This window comes from Vicia villosa, linkage group LG7 (genome assembly GCF_029867415.1).
Source record: "Vicia villosa cultivar HV-30 ecotype Madison, WI linkage group LG7, Vvil1.0, whole genome shotgun sequence".
In the NCBI taxonomy this organism is placed as follows: domain Eukaryota; kingdom Viridiplantae; phylum Streptophyta; class Magnoliopsida; order Fabales; family Fabaceae; genus Vicia; species Vicia villosa.
Window position 1 is genome coordinate 87,197,042 of NC_081186.1, and position 15,592 is coordinate 87,212,633.

Genomic DNA, 15,592 nt, shown 5'->3' on the forward strand with positions numbered 1-15,592 from the left:
AACAAACTGACATAACAAACTGTTGCTAAAATTGCTCCATAATATAAGCTCCAAGATATTCTCCACAAATATCTCCATAAAATATGCTCCAAGTAACAACAATAAGTTGTTACACTTTTGCAACAGATTCTCCTGTAAAATCTTTCCAAATTTAGTTTCCTAAATGTTCTCCTAAGATATAGCTCCTCATAGGATTCAATGTTTTGGGAATATTCTGTTTCTGTTATAACAGAATCCAAACTGTCAGTTTAAACACGATACAATGTCACGACATCTTCTTCGACATGTTGTTCCAGATGTTGAAACATTTCAACACAACATGTTTCTCCATTAAATAGAACTTCAACCTGCTTTCTCTTACAAGTTATAATTCTATTTAACCTATTGCTGCTAAATTAGTTTTACCAAACATAAAGTCAATCCTCAAAAGCACTAACAATCTCCCCCTTTGGCTTATTTTGGCTAAAACTAATTTACATAACCTTTGTATTACGGAAGCATAAAAAAATACAAGGGTTTAAACATTACAATTCAGTAGCAGCAATTTAGAAGTCTTCAGTAGTCATTGTTTATGATATTTCAAGCTTTACAAGCGACAGTCTTCAGTCTTCTTTTATGATGTTGAAACATCATACTAGGACATCTTTTTTCCAGGTCCAACTCCAATGTTCTCTCTTTTAAGGAACCACTTCAATAAACACTCTAAGCAAACTCAGATCAGGAATAACACCATTCATAACCTCATAGGAGGATTTGTTTTTCAAGACCTTAGTAGGAATACGATTCATGACGAATACAACATGCAGAACTGCATATAACCAATATTTCTTTGGTAATCCTGACTGAAACATGAGGGCTCTACTGATGTTCAAAATATTTTGATGTCTACTCTCAACTCGACCATTCTACTGAGGAGTATAGACACAGCTCCTTTGATGCAGGATACCTTTTGAAGCATAATACACAGGCATGAGTAACTCAGTCCCATTATCACTTCTAATTATTTTGACCTTCTTTGGAAATTGTGTCTCAATCATTTCAACAAAGTCCTTTATTCTTTGTCCTACTTCAGCTTTGGATTTCAACATGACAACCCACACATGCCTACTATGATCATCTAAAATGGTTAAAAAATATTTGAATCCATGTACAGAAGTAGTATTAAATGGCCCCCAAATGTTTATATGAATAAGAACGAACACCTCATATGCATTGTTATTACTTGTGGAAAAAGACAAACATTTGTGTCTAGCCTGTTGATACACATGCCTTATGTACACTAGTAGGTATATAGCTATATAGATTGCTCATACAACTCATTTTATCATACGATAGATGACCCAATCTAAGATGCCATAAAATGGATGGAGCTAGAGCATTATCAGTTTGCTTATTCAAAAATACACTGAAACAAAACCTATATTACTATCTCTTTCAGAGTCTTCCAAGTGATATAAGCCATCAAGCTCTTTAGCCAAACCAATCTTCTTCAATCCCTTCTTTGCCTATATTACACACTTGTTAGTTTCAAACAATAGATTGCAATCTTGCTCTCTACATAACTTTGAAACTGATATCAAGTTAACCTCAAATCCTGGAAGATATAGGACATCTTTAATAATGAGTTTATTAGATAATTTTACACTTCCACAAATAAATGTGCTATAGAATTTTCATTAGGAAGATTAACCATTATTGAATCAATTTTATGTTGCTCAATGAACCAGTTTAAAGAATGACATATATGGTGTGTAGCTCCCGTATCTAACATCTAGCTTACACTACTCCTAGCATTGAAGTTAGCAAAGTATGATTTATCTCCCTTAGTGATATTGATTGAGCCTGTATTCTTCTCAAGTAACATCATCAAGTTTTGATATTGCTCTCTAGTAAGAGACATGCTTCCATTGTCACTTGTTGATGTAGCGGCACATTTTTCAGAGTCATCTACCTCCACTTGATTAACATATGAATTTCCTCTTCCAAAGCTTGGAGGGTATCCATGTTTCTTGTAACAGTTATCAATTATATGCCCTGTTTTACCACAGTAGGCACAAACTTTAAGATTTCCTCTTCCTCTGCCTGCAGAGAAATTACCATTTCCTCTTCCTCTACCAATTGATTGCTTTGTTCCATCAACAATATTTATCATACCTGTTCCATCTTCAACAACATTGTTGCTTGCAAATAGAGTTCCATTTATCTTCCTTTCTTGTTGCATCACCATAGAAAACACTTTATTGATTTGTGGGAAATGATCCATAAGCAAAGACTTGTGAAACAACTCCATGAAATTCTTCATTCAGTCCAATCAAGAATTGAATGATCCTATCTTCAACTCTAAAGCTTCTGCTATTCCTCATGGCTAAGGAAGCATAAGCTATTCGACACGTGCAACTTGGCATATGCCTATACTGATCCAGTTCCTCCCATAGACTTCTCAATTCCGTGAAATAATCTAAAACTTTCTTATTTGTTTGTTTCAGATTCAAAATTTCTTGATGCAATTGTGCGACATGAATTCTATCCCCTCTCATGAATTGATCCTTGATATCATTCCACATATTCACAACATTATCGGTGAACACCATACTTTGTGCAATCGATGGTGTTATCGGGTTGATAATCCATGTATGCACCAGATTGTTGCATTGTTGCCAAGCTACGTAATTCAAATCACCTTCATCAGGAATCTCAATAGATCCATCTTCAAATTGAAATTTGTTCTTCATTGCTAGGGCTCGTCTCATCTTCATTGACAAGGCATGATATTTGTCACCGGATAACGCCGGCGTGACACTGACACACACCGTCGATGAATTCTCCGACGGATAAACATAATAGGGATCAAGATGAAACTGCATTTGATTGTTATTGTTTCTCGTCATTGCAGCATAAAGCGAATAACATAATCAAGAAAACAAACTGAACGAAAGAATCAATGCTTAAAGAACTTCTAAATTTAAAGAACGTCTTTTAAGATTTTATTTTCTTTTTTTATCTGTATAAGAATGTCCAACTAAATAATATTAATATTTATAAGTAAAACAATCACCAATACAAAATAGGCTAACCTAAACCTCTGCATATAGCAAGATTAAATAATCTCTAAAACACTTATTCAATGGCATTAAACATCACTAACTATCTGCTATCAGAAACTTGGCTAACAGATCTGGACCTTTCAAGTTCATCAGATGGATCCCAGTCTAATGTAGAGGACTGAATCTTAGACAAAACCATGAAAACCTCCGAAACATTTGGTCTTGAATTCAGGTCACGATTAACACATCTTTTAGCAATCTCAGCCATTGAATATGCAAGATCCAAAGGGTATTCGTCTCTCAAATTTGGATCCATGAAACCTCTAAGCTTCTCCCTAACATTTTCCCCTTCAAGAACTTGATTCACAGTTGATGACAGAAGAAGTTGATCTCCCAAACCATTATTCTTGTCACCACCAACAACTTCTCTTCCAGAAAGAAGCTCCAAAATCACAACACCAAAAGCAAAAACATCCATCTTTGGAGTAATCAAACCATTCTCAATATATTCAGGAGCCATGTAACCTTGAGTCCCTATTACATGTCTTGTTAATTGAAACCCTTCATTATCTTCATTCTCCATAACTCTCGCCAACCCAAAATTTGAAACTTTACCTCTAAATTTCCCATCCAAAAGAATATTCCCACTTTTCAAATTCTTATGAACATGAGGTGGATTAGCATAATTATGAAGGTAATTAAGAGCATCAGCAACATCATGAGCAATCTGAACTCTCTGAAACCAACTCAAACACGTAGAATTCGAATTCGAATTTGAATTCTCATAATCCTTGTTCTTGTTCTCAGAGTGAAGCCATTCATCAAGAGAGTTATTCTGAGCAAACTCATAAACAAGATAAGTGTTACCTTTGTAGACACAAAAACCAGACAACCTTATAATATTAGCATGGTTAATCCTCTTCAAAATGTTAATCTCGGAAGAAACATCGCCTTTCAGAATCTTAACAGCAGCAGCATCACCTTTAAAAGAAGCTCTATAGACAGAACCTTTAATCTTGTTCTCTTCACTGAAAAACATGGTTGCATTTTGCAAATCCTGAAACTTGTACTGAGTCAACGAGTCAACCGCATAACGAATCCCCTCAGAAGAAAGAGACCAAGATTGAGTTGTGGAGGTAGTAGTAATAGTATCAGAAATCTTCTGGTTGTCGGAATCTGAGAAAGGTTTACCCACCGGCGGAGGTAGTTCCGGTTGCCGTTTATAGAAACAGAGGAAAAACAAAGCAAGAACTACTAAAAGCAAAACAACAACCCCAACCGCGACACCAACGATGACCCATTTCTTAGAAGAGGAAGAACCACTATCCTCAGGATTCGCCGGTGGAGGCGGCGGCGGAGACTCCGGCGGGGAGGCTTGTTTGATAATATTTTTCGGTGGTTCGTTTTTGAGAGGGACTAAAATAGGTGTGAAGTAGAAAATAATGGAAGCAGAAGAAAGCTTGTTTGCTTCAATAACGGTTTGTGGATCAACGCCGAAAAGATCAGCGATTGAAGAAACGGATTCACCCTCAGAGACCAAGTACGTGAGAAGATACTTGATTCCTTGATCTGTCTGTTTCTTGGTGGGACAAGCACATCTGAGAGGAACAGTTATGTTGAGACCAACAGTGAGGTTTCGAATACCGTAAGGATTCTGGGCAATAAGAGCTTGACAGGTGGTGAGAGCTTCGTAGGTGAGATTAGCGACAGAGAAATAGGTTTCACCGAGGGTTTTGAGAGTGTAGGAAGTGTTGTGTTGGTAGTAATTTTTGTTACCGGAACAGGAACAGGTAACGGGGACGGTTAGGATTGTGTCGGAGGGGATGGTTTGGAGGGTGGAGATGTTGTTGTTGGATTGGGAAACGAGGGAAGGTGAAGCGTTGAGGAGTTTGGAAATGGAAGAGAGAGTGTTGTATGGGGGGTTTGATTTGAAGGTGAGGTATGATTGACATGAATTGACGCTGTTGCAAACGTTGCCTGATGTTGAGTTGTATGTGTTTTCGCAATCTAGTTGTTTGTTGTTGACGTATTCTTGTTGGGAGATTGTGTTTGAGATGAAGGAAAAGATGATTAGTGTTATTAAGTTTGGCCATGCCATGGTGGGGTTGAAGTTATTGGGGTGGTTTAGGAGTAGCGTAGGTTGAGATTTAAATTGGTTGGTTTGTTGTTCATGGTTATGGTTGGCGTAGCATATGGGGTAGTGATGGAGAAGCCAGCGAGTCAAAGACGTTTGGGGTTTTATTATCTTCTTTGTGTTGGTTGTAATAGCAATAGCTGATAGAGTATGAACATTTGACTTTTACTTTGGAGTAAACTTTTATTTGAATATTTTTGTCCTTTTAAAAAAAAAAAATTAAAATTAGAGATCAATTCATATACACTATTAATGGCCAACTTAGTAATTTGTTTTTTAAATATAATAACTTGGTTATTTACTCCACTCATAGTCATGGCCTCATGGGATCATGGCTCTGAATAATTAGTATTGAATTGTTCTAGTTTGACTTTGGATGGAACAGAAAAAGGATGACCCGGTCAATTGAGGGGGACGTCTCACACAAGATAAAAGATGTTGGGCATGTGATTGTATTACGTAATGTGAAGTAAACTTCACAAAGTCACAATTTGTTTTTTAATTTATATACACACAGAAGAATTTCTTTTTCTCACTTTTATAGTAGAATATATATACTCATCGTATTATGTTATTTTTTATAATAATTTATTTTCTTAAAATTATATTCGTTGATTAAAAAAAGTTGGTAAGCCACAAATTTATATTCTTAAAATTTTAGTTAAGCCACGATGTCAAGTTAAATCCTAACCAAAAAAGTTGTCTAATTAAACTATTGTATTTGCGAAGATGGGGACAACTTCTCTATCCATCACAAAAAGTTGGGTAGTGTACATTCCACCAATCATATTGCATCATTTAATTTTATCTCATTTAATTAATTATTAAATAATATATTTTTTTGGTTGTTTCCAAAGCATTTTACACTAAAGGTAACACTACCCAACTTTTTGTGTTGGGTAGATAAGAATTCACCTTATATTAATTCAATTGATTGATTTGTGTGTTTAATGATAAATCTAAAAAAACTAAAAATGATTAAGTTCTCTTTTCAAACGTGGATAATGTGAAAGTCACGTGGATACGTTGTTATGATATTTATTGTCAAGCGTGGAAACCTGATTTTTTCAAAGCCTTGGTAGCGCCTTTGACGCGTAGATGATAACATAAGGTTGCGCTAAAAAATGGACGTGGCTCGACTCCTGGTTAGGATGAAACATTCAAAGGTTTTAAGTGAAGATATAGAAGTTCAGATTAATGACATATCTTTTAATGTGAAATTAGTTGAGGACTCATAAGGGCCTTTGAGAATTCAAATTCATGAATATTTGGATTCAGATGATTCATCTAGCGAAGACTCATAAAAAATACACAGTAATTAGCAGGAAGAAGACGACGAGTTGAAGTAGATGAAAGAGATGAAGTTGGTTCCCTATGTGAAAGCAGGAATTTGGATGGAGTATTAAGCAACAAGATGACAAAGCAGGATTTAGTTATTTTCCAAAATAAAGATAATGGTCATAAGTTACACAATTGTTAGGTCAGAGTAGAAAAGTCTATAGATTAATTATAAGTTGAATCATCTTGAGACATGTGCTTCTTTGCCCCTCAAAATGGCACTAATCTCAGAAAAAAATGTCAACATCCCATAGTAAACCACCTTTGGGAAACTAGCAAATCAGGACTCAGCGCAATTGGCCCATTTCAGTCCCAACCAATTGGGCCCTTTAGGTGTTTTAAGGCTCCAAGCAACTACTATTAGGCCTAAAACTTTTCCCCTTTTGGTGGCCCAACCCAAACCGCAAGTGTAAATTATTGGTAGAAGTAAGAGAGACATCTAAGAAGGTTCCGGATGTATCCGTTTTCATCATTTTGCAATCCAAAGTTACCACAATTGCCAAACCTTCTTACTTCTTATCCTCAATTTCACCTAAATCTGCCAAATGAATTGAACAATAATCTCAATCCATATATTCTTTAATGGATATAATTTTTTGGTGGATTGACTCTTTGGTGAGAGTCCACATTTGATCATGATGTAATTTAAGGAAATTCGAGGTTATGGGCTAAAGAAGGCAAAGGTGTGGCTTCAAAAATTTGGAAGAAAGTTTGAGACCTAGGTATCAGAGGAGAAAATGATAATTGTGCTTGTGTAGCTGAAATCAAACATTTGGAAATAAGAGATCAAAAGAGGGTCAGAATGAAGGATGTCAAAAAATCATGTAACAAATGAATTTTCTTTCCTATAACATAAGGGGGAGTGGCAATTCAACCAAGCAATAATCAATTAGTAAGCTTATAGTTTCAGGAAAGGTGGACCGTTGCATTCTTCAAGAAACGAAGATGTTGTGGATGAATCTATGGTGCATTCTCTTTGGGGAAGCAAGGATGTTATGTAGATGGCTAAGAGAGCTATAGGTAGGGCAGGAGGCATGTTACTCATGTGGAAACCCAGCCTTGAAGGAAAAGGTTTTGTGGGAATTGAGTTGAATTGGAAAGATTATATCATCTACGTGGTCAACATTTACTCCTCATGTTGTATTCACAACAAAAGGAAAATCCCTTTTTTCCTTTAGGATAGTGGTGTGTGGGTGGAAATTTTAATGCTATTAAGATAATTAGTGAAATAAGAGGTCTTAGAGCCCAATCCAACAACATTGAAAGGACCGAATTTTACGACTTCATCTTTGATATGGAATTGATTGATTTACCGGTGTTAGGAAACTCAATGAGCAGGCTTGATCATTTTCTTATTTCTGAAGGTTTAATAGACAAATAGAGTTTAAAAGGGAAATTTTTTGGTAATAGGGAAATTTCTTACCATTGTCCAATTTCGGTTAAAGTCAATCATTCAAACTGAGGGGCCCAAACCTTTTAAGTTCTTCTCATCATGTCTATATCATATAGAATTCTTATCAGTGGCTGAAGAGGTTCAGAAATAATTGAATAATCAAAGCAAGAAACTATTTGTGTTCAAAGAGAAACTCAAGCCTTTGAAGTCAAGGTTGAGATCTTGGAACTCGGAGGTCTTTGGGAAATTAGATTTAGATATTGAAGAGGCAGTTAAAGATCTTAATCTGTTGAATCAGTTGGTGGAAAATGATTATGTTTTGTTGAGCTCTAACTTATTTGAGAAGAGAATTGAAGCTCAAAACTTGGTTTAGCAAAAGCTCCATTTACATGAATCACTAATCAAGCAAAAATCCAGATGTATATGGCTTAGGGAAGGAGACCAAAATTCTAAGTTTTTTCATCCCTTCATGAAGTCCAGATTTCTTCACAATGGTATAGTGGCCTTAGTCAAGAGAATCTCTGATTAAGAATGTTGAATGCAATAAATCTTTGGTCTACAATCATTTCAAGGGAAGATTTCAAGAGCCGTCCCTTAGGAGGCCGAGGCTGGATGAAGTGGTTTTTAATGAACTTTCCATATAAAAAAGCTCTGCCATTGAGGTCCCATTCTCTCTTCAGGATATTAAAGAAGTTATTTGGATTTCAGGGTGTGAGAAAAGTCTGGGCCTGTACGGTTTTTCAATATTTTCTTGGAAGTTTAGAATTTAATTTTGCCAACATGATTTGAATCAGGAAAGTGTGGGATTCAAATCACAACATTCTTGACTCGAATCATATGGTATTTAATTCAAATCATGTGAATCAAAAATTTCATTAAAATTGTGGAACCATGTGTTTGTAAGTTTAATCAGAAAGTGATCAAATCTAAGAAAGTCATGCCTAGACCTATTATGGTTTTGATGATGATGGCAACTCAAGAAGATATATCTCAACTTTGATAACAACTCATGAAAATGCAGGATGCAACTTGAATTTTATGACAACAAAGCATAAAGACAAGCAACTACTAATAGCGGTCAAAGATGCCCTAGATAGTTTGTGAAATTCTGGTAAGACAGACCCCAGATGTCATATACGATGTTGTGACATCTGGTCTGTCATCAGCTTGGCTGAGGCAGTACATACAGATCCCTCAATTATTTATTACATATAACATCCAGAAGTCTGGAAGTGTTGGGATCCCATATCAGTTCAGTTAATATTAACAAATCTGCTTAGCAGAGATTCTGTGTTAGCACAGTCATTAAATTACACACTGATGTCATGCACGATGTTATGACATCCAAACTGAACTTACAAATAAACAATGCAAAAACATAAATAACACAACAGAATTGTTCACCCAGTTCGGTTCAATCAACCTACTCTGGGGGCATACCAAGCCAGGGATGAAGTCCACTATTAGCAGTATCAATTCAGAGCTAAACTCCCAGTTTACAACTCCTCACTTAATCACTACCCAATGACCCCTCTACCTAGGTTCTCCCTAGATATGGAATATCTCCATTCCACTCCCAATCATAGCAATGATGTCTAGCAGTCAGCAACTCAGCCACTGCATCGACAGCTTAATCACCAACAATTTAAATATACATAATGGAGTAGTTCCAAGAACACAATCTTCACTCATTGCTTCACAGCTTCTGAGTGAATAAAGTAAACCTCTTACCTACAGGCTTCGAGGCACAACTCAGTGACCATCCCACAACCTGGGTGGTTCACTTAAACAACAAACCCTAATGACTACATTATGATCGTTAGGTTTACAAGGCTACAAAGATTCCTATATATAACCTGATCCTAGTTGGACTTGGGCTTAAAATCGCAGCACTCCATGCTGTTACAAATCAGCAGATTTCTTCTGCTACAAACAAGGCCTTTAGATCATAAGTTACCTAATTTATCTCCTAAATTAGTAACTGCTGAAACTTCAATCTTAGATTTGATTCTTCAATATTCTGACTTGATTCTTTGACCTTTAAGACTGCGCCACATAGGATTACATAATATCCACATAGAATATTCTGTATCTTTTAAAACCAAAACTGAATCTTCCTTCCTCAGTTCTGCAGGCGCGATGTCATGGTTAATGTCATGACATTCCTTGTAACATCTTGTTTTAGTACCTGTTTTTGTTCTTTTAATATTCGCAAGAGTACATTATATTACATTCAGCTGCTATTATGTTTTAGCCAAGCATGGATGCCAATAAGACAATAATACAGACCAGAGCACTAACAATCTCCCCCTTTGGCTTATTTTGGCTAAAACTAAACATAAATAATAAATACACATTAACTCCAAGAGCAGCTGCTTCAACTTTCAGGATACCTAGGCTGAACCACATCATAACATCTTCAGTCTGCTTCTACTTCTGTCTTCAAATCTTCCTTTGTTGCTTTTGACAGTAGCAAAATCAGCGTCACATCATAACATCTTCAGTCTGCTTCTACTTCTGTCTTCAAATCTTCCTTTGTTTCTTTTGACAGTAGCAAAATCAGCGTCACCTCTCTCCCCCTTTTTAGCCATAATATGACAAAGATGTATACAATGTCATAATATGCAATGGAAGAACCTGTAACTCCCCCTGCACATGAGGAAGAAGATACGAAAACCAATTCTTGCCACTGTAGTTCTCCAAGAACTAGCCCTTGTAACTCAGAACACAAATCACAATTGTGTTCATAACTCAGATCACAAATCACAACTAAAACGTCTCCCTTCTCGAAGACTGAACAAGAAGATGCATGCTCATTGTTATTGCTGTAACACCATTGGTAGAGATTCATGATTTCCCCACCCTGTGTTATTCTGAGCAGATTTTGGTAGAGGAACCCATCGCAATACCAAATCTGGACGCACCCAACACAAACACACACGAAACACATCTTTGAGAGATTTGATATCTGAAGCCTGCTGCGAAGATGCTAATTTATAGCCATTGGAGAATCATAGGAAGTAACGATAGTCTTTGGTCTTGTTCAACGGTCAAACTATTAATTAGGAAACAGTTCTAAAAGCAATTACTCTTTCCAAAGCAGTTTTTCCTTGTTTGACTCTGCAGAATCAATGTCTTTAACTATGTCATGACATCTTGTCAGACATTGTCCCTCTTTCACCCCTCAAGCACATAGCTTAAGATTCTTTAAGAGACTTGGACAAAGCATCCTATGAACCACGTAATAGACCTCCTACTCCTTTACTGACTCACTAGTCATAGACTTCTGTTGTTCTGATCACCTTGAGACTGTATACTGCAACTGTGAAGAGCCTTCCAACACTTGTTGACATGCAGCCACTAGAACAGTTCAAGATTTGTGGATACCAGACGCACATGGTTAGATTCAACCATTCCCATAAAAACTGACTGTAATGATACATCTTGTTAAATAAACCTTTTCATAAGAAACTTCCTCTAACTAAGTTGAAAAAGCTCCTGCTGACTTGGACCACCTTCATTATGATGATAGAGTATAACAGACCAAGATAATTTTCTAGAATTATATCTTGAACTAAGAAGACACTCCCCCTATCTGAGATAATTTGTGCTTCATACAGGAAAACTTGTAATGATGAATGGAAAATATAAGACGCATCTTCATATCTTCAAGAGCGCACCCTCTGCCCAACTAACTACCTGACACACTTCACTATTACAAAGTAACTCCTTTACAAAAGATACTCACATCAGAATTTAGATGTTATAACATCTTGTATAACATTAAGATACAGTTGAACAGTTCAGTACATTCAACTAACTCCACTTCTCTTTCTTCAACAGATTCAAGTCTACCACCTTATCTCCACCTGAAATAATCAACAAATAACCCTTTGACACTTGATGCTTCCATAGAAAGGTTGCCACAAACTCAACATAAAGAACTGCCACTTCTTCCACTTGTTGATCATAACCCTACCAAGTTGCACTCTGATCATGGTCTGCCAAGATAATTTGAAATCCTCCTTGATATGATGTTTCTCATAATGATTAACATACTCTCCAATTAGAATTAGAAGAATCCTTTTTATCCACAACTATGTTGATCATCTCACCAAACTTCTGTCTTCATAGTCATACTCACTACTGAAGTCTTCATCATGAAAGTAAACACGAATTGCCAGAACATGTTACCATCACCAAGATCAGAATCTGCTCATTCTAATCCACATTAAGTTAGAACGGTCACTTCAGACTTAATGTTGCTTCTTCATCCTTCACATGCTAGATTCTAGATAATTTTCCAAACCAACAAGATATAGTGATGTTATGACATCACGCAAGAAATTAGTTTATCAGACTTGAAATCTCATCAATATCTCTGAGTGTTCCACCACCTACACTGATTGATGTCTTGTCATACTTCATACTCCCCCTGAGAATTACAACATAAGGATGTTTTGAATAATTGTCCTTAACCTGAAGTATTCTTCATTTGGAACTGCCACACTTTCCAAATTTGGAATCCTTAGTTGGCTTGCTACACAAGATCCAGACTGCCACTTCATGTACCTTGAAATAGAAGAAACTTCTAAATAGCTCTTGAACATCTCTTCAACAGATGGGTCTAAACCTAATCTTTACTGGTGTCTTCAAGTGTTGTGATGTAACATACAAAACAAAGCATCACATACATCTTCTTCTTCTTGAATCAACTCACCAGTCAACCATTGCCTTTCTTAATGCTTAATTGAAGATAACACAGAACTATAATTGATGCATAGATCAAATCAGACCATGGACACTTCATACACATACTTAGCTCCCGACAGAGTATATGAATCTGTATTCAGGCTGTACATCCAATAAGTACTAAGTCTCCCATCAGAGCACCTATTAGTCACTCAGATAGAATTTGCTGCTCACACCAGGTCCTTCTAAATGATATCTTCTTCATACATGAAAGCATTCTTCTTGAAAATGATGTTACAACATCTGTTATGACATCATTCATTTAGACTCTTTGGATTTCTCATTCAACATCTCCTGTATGACACTTGGGGAAAGACAAAGAAAGCACGACCAACATCATCAACTCAGCTACACATCAGTCATGATTAAGGGATAATATATGCCATATCTCAATAAACTTTTCTTCAGACTTCTCTTCTGACTTTGAGATAATGGATGCCACAATCTGTACCCCATGAAGAGATTCCCTCAACAAGGTTTCTGGAACAGATTCACTTATGACATAACTCCTGAAAATACCTCAGATTCCACACAGTAATCTGACTCCCTTGAATCATCACACAATATTCAAAACCATATTTCACTATGCACGATACACAGTATTCAGTTTTCACCACTAACTGTTCTATGATTAAGAAAACAATTCACACATCTGGTTCCTTTGACCAAAAGAACATACCAGATATAAGCTCATCTTGAATTTTCATAGAGGTCTTGAAAAGAAAACCTGAATGAATCCTTTCACTTGCACTGAGCTCTACTTCCAACTCCCATAAGCTTATGCCTGAAATAAACTGACATTTGGGATGGAAGGTTCAGTTGATTGTATTCTGACCAATCAACACGAAAAGCAGATGTCTCCTCTTCCAGATCAGGAGTAGGTTCCAAACAAATGTACTCACACTACATAAGTTTAGCACCAGAACATCTGTTCTTCAACTGGTAGCTGCATACCAGTATGCCATCAGTTCCTTCTTCTTGGAACACACAATTCTTGACAATCTTGAAGATCATCAAACAACTTTGCACATGAATATGAGGAATACTGATCATTTGAACCTCTTCAACCTCAATAACCATGCCTTTATGAGTGGACTTGAGAAAAGATTTCAAGTATCTTTGACACTTGTACTAAAGTTGAGAACAATCTGCTACAAATTCTGTTGAAAACCATATAACCCTAGAGATCTTCTTTCAAAGATAGGATTATGCATCAGATGCTATGCAGCAGAAAATAGCCATATATCAACAGAGATTACACAATGCTTACTCCCAGAACCAGTTGTAAGCATGACATCCAAGAATTGCAGCTGAACAATCCAACAATATGCTTGCTTCTTCTTCAAGCAACACAACAAGACCTAACCAATATTCTGACCAGAAAGAAACAGATAAGCACAAAGAATACCTTATCATTAACTTCACTCCCGCATGGAGGTTTTGACAATCTTCTTCTCTGTACCTTGCTATATGCTGAATAAAACACCCCAAATTCTTCACTCCCGCATGAATCATTTGGATATCCTTGAAACCAGTAACACCATCTTCCCTTGCCAAGAGAATACACCTGTTTTGGTCAGTTTGGTCCAGTCTTCCACACATAGGTCCATCCTCCACTTCTAGGGACCATACAATATGAACATGAATGTTCAAATAATCATCTACCTCCAACAACCAGAAAGTATCTCCCATGGATCTCATCCAGAAATAGACAGGATGCCTGCTCTGATACCAATTGAAATTCTGGTAAGACAGACCCCAGATGTCATATACGATGTTGGGACATCTGGTCTGTCATCAGCTTGGCTGAGGCAGTACATACAGATCCCTCAATTATTTATTACATCTAACATCCAGAAGTCTGGAAGTGTCGGGATCCCATATCAGTTCAGTTAACATTAACAAATCTGCTTAGCAGAGATTCTGTGTTAGCACAGTCATTAAATTACACACTGATGTCATGCACGATGTTATGACATCCAAACTGAACTTACAAATAAACAATGCAAAAACATAAACAACACAACAGAATTGTTCACCCAGTTTGGTTCAATCAACCTACTCTGGGGGCATACCAAGCCAGGGATGAAGTCCACTATTAGCAGTATCAATTCAGAGCTAAACTCCCAGTTTACAACTCCTCACTTAATCACTACCCAATGACCCCTCTACCTAGGTTCTCCCTAGATATGGAATATCTCCATTCCACTCCCAATCATAGCAATGATGTCTAGCAGTCAGCAACTCAGCCACTGCATCGACAGCTTAATCACCAACAATTTAAATATACATAATGAAGTAGTTCCAAGAACACAATCTTCACTCATTGCTTCACAGCTTCTGAGTGAATAAAGTAAACCTCTTACCTACAGGCTTCGAGGCACAACTCAGTGACCATCCCACAACCTGGGTGGTTCACTTAAACAACAAACCCTAATGACTACATTATGATCGTTAGGTTTACAAGGCTACAAAGATTCCTATATATAACCTGATCCTAGTTGGACTTGGGCTTAAAATCGCAGCACTCCATGCTGTTACAAATCAGCAGATTTCTTCTGCTACAAACAAGGCCTTTAGATCATAAGTTACCTAATTTATCTCCTAAATTAGTAACTGCTGAAACTTCAATCTTAGATTTGATTCTTCAATATTCTGACTTGATTCTTTGACCTTTAAGACTGCGCCACATAGGATTACATAATATCCACATAGAATATTCTGTATCTTTTAAAACCAAAACTGAATCTTCCTTCCTCAGTTCTGCAGGCGCGATGTCATGGTTAATGTCATGACATTCCTTGTAACATCTTGTTTTAGTACCTGTTTTTGTTCTTTTAATATTCGCAAGAGTACATTATATTACATTCAGCTGCTATTATGTTTTAGCCAAGCATGGATGCCAATAAGACAATAATACAGACCAGAGCA

At 36.7% G+C, this 15,592-nt stretch overlaps 2 protein-coding genes across 2 annotated transcripts; both read right to left on the reverse strand.

Moving 5' to 3' along the window:
• Positions 1–677: 677 nt before the first annotated feature.
• LOC131619598 (uncharacterized) lies at positions 678–2,227 on the reverse strand. The gene is made up of 4 exons (XM_058890678.1): positions 1,781–2,227; positions 1,418–1,505; positions 947–1,294; positions 678–808 (listed from the first exon to the last, which is right to left on the reverse strand). The coding sequence occupies exons 1-4, from the start codon at positions 2,225–2,227 to the stop codon at positions 678–680; spliced, it is 1,014 nt and encodes a 337-aa protein (XP_058746661.1).
• Positions 2,228–3,000: 773 nt separating this feature from the next.
• LOC131621102 (protein LYK5-like) lies at positions 3,001–5,281 on the reverse strand. Its single transcript, XM_058892317.1, has one exon. It carries the CDS (start codon positions 5,140–5,142, stop codon positions 3,145–3,147), a length of 1,998 nt encoding a protein of 665 aa, XP_058748300.1. The 5' UTR covers positions 5,143–5,281; the 3' UTR covers positions 3,001–3,144.
• Positions 5,282–15,592: the final 10,311 nt, after the last annotated feature.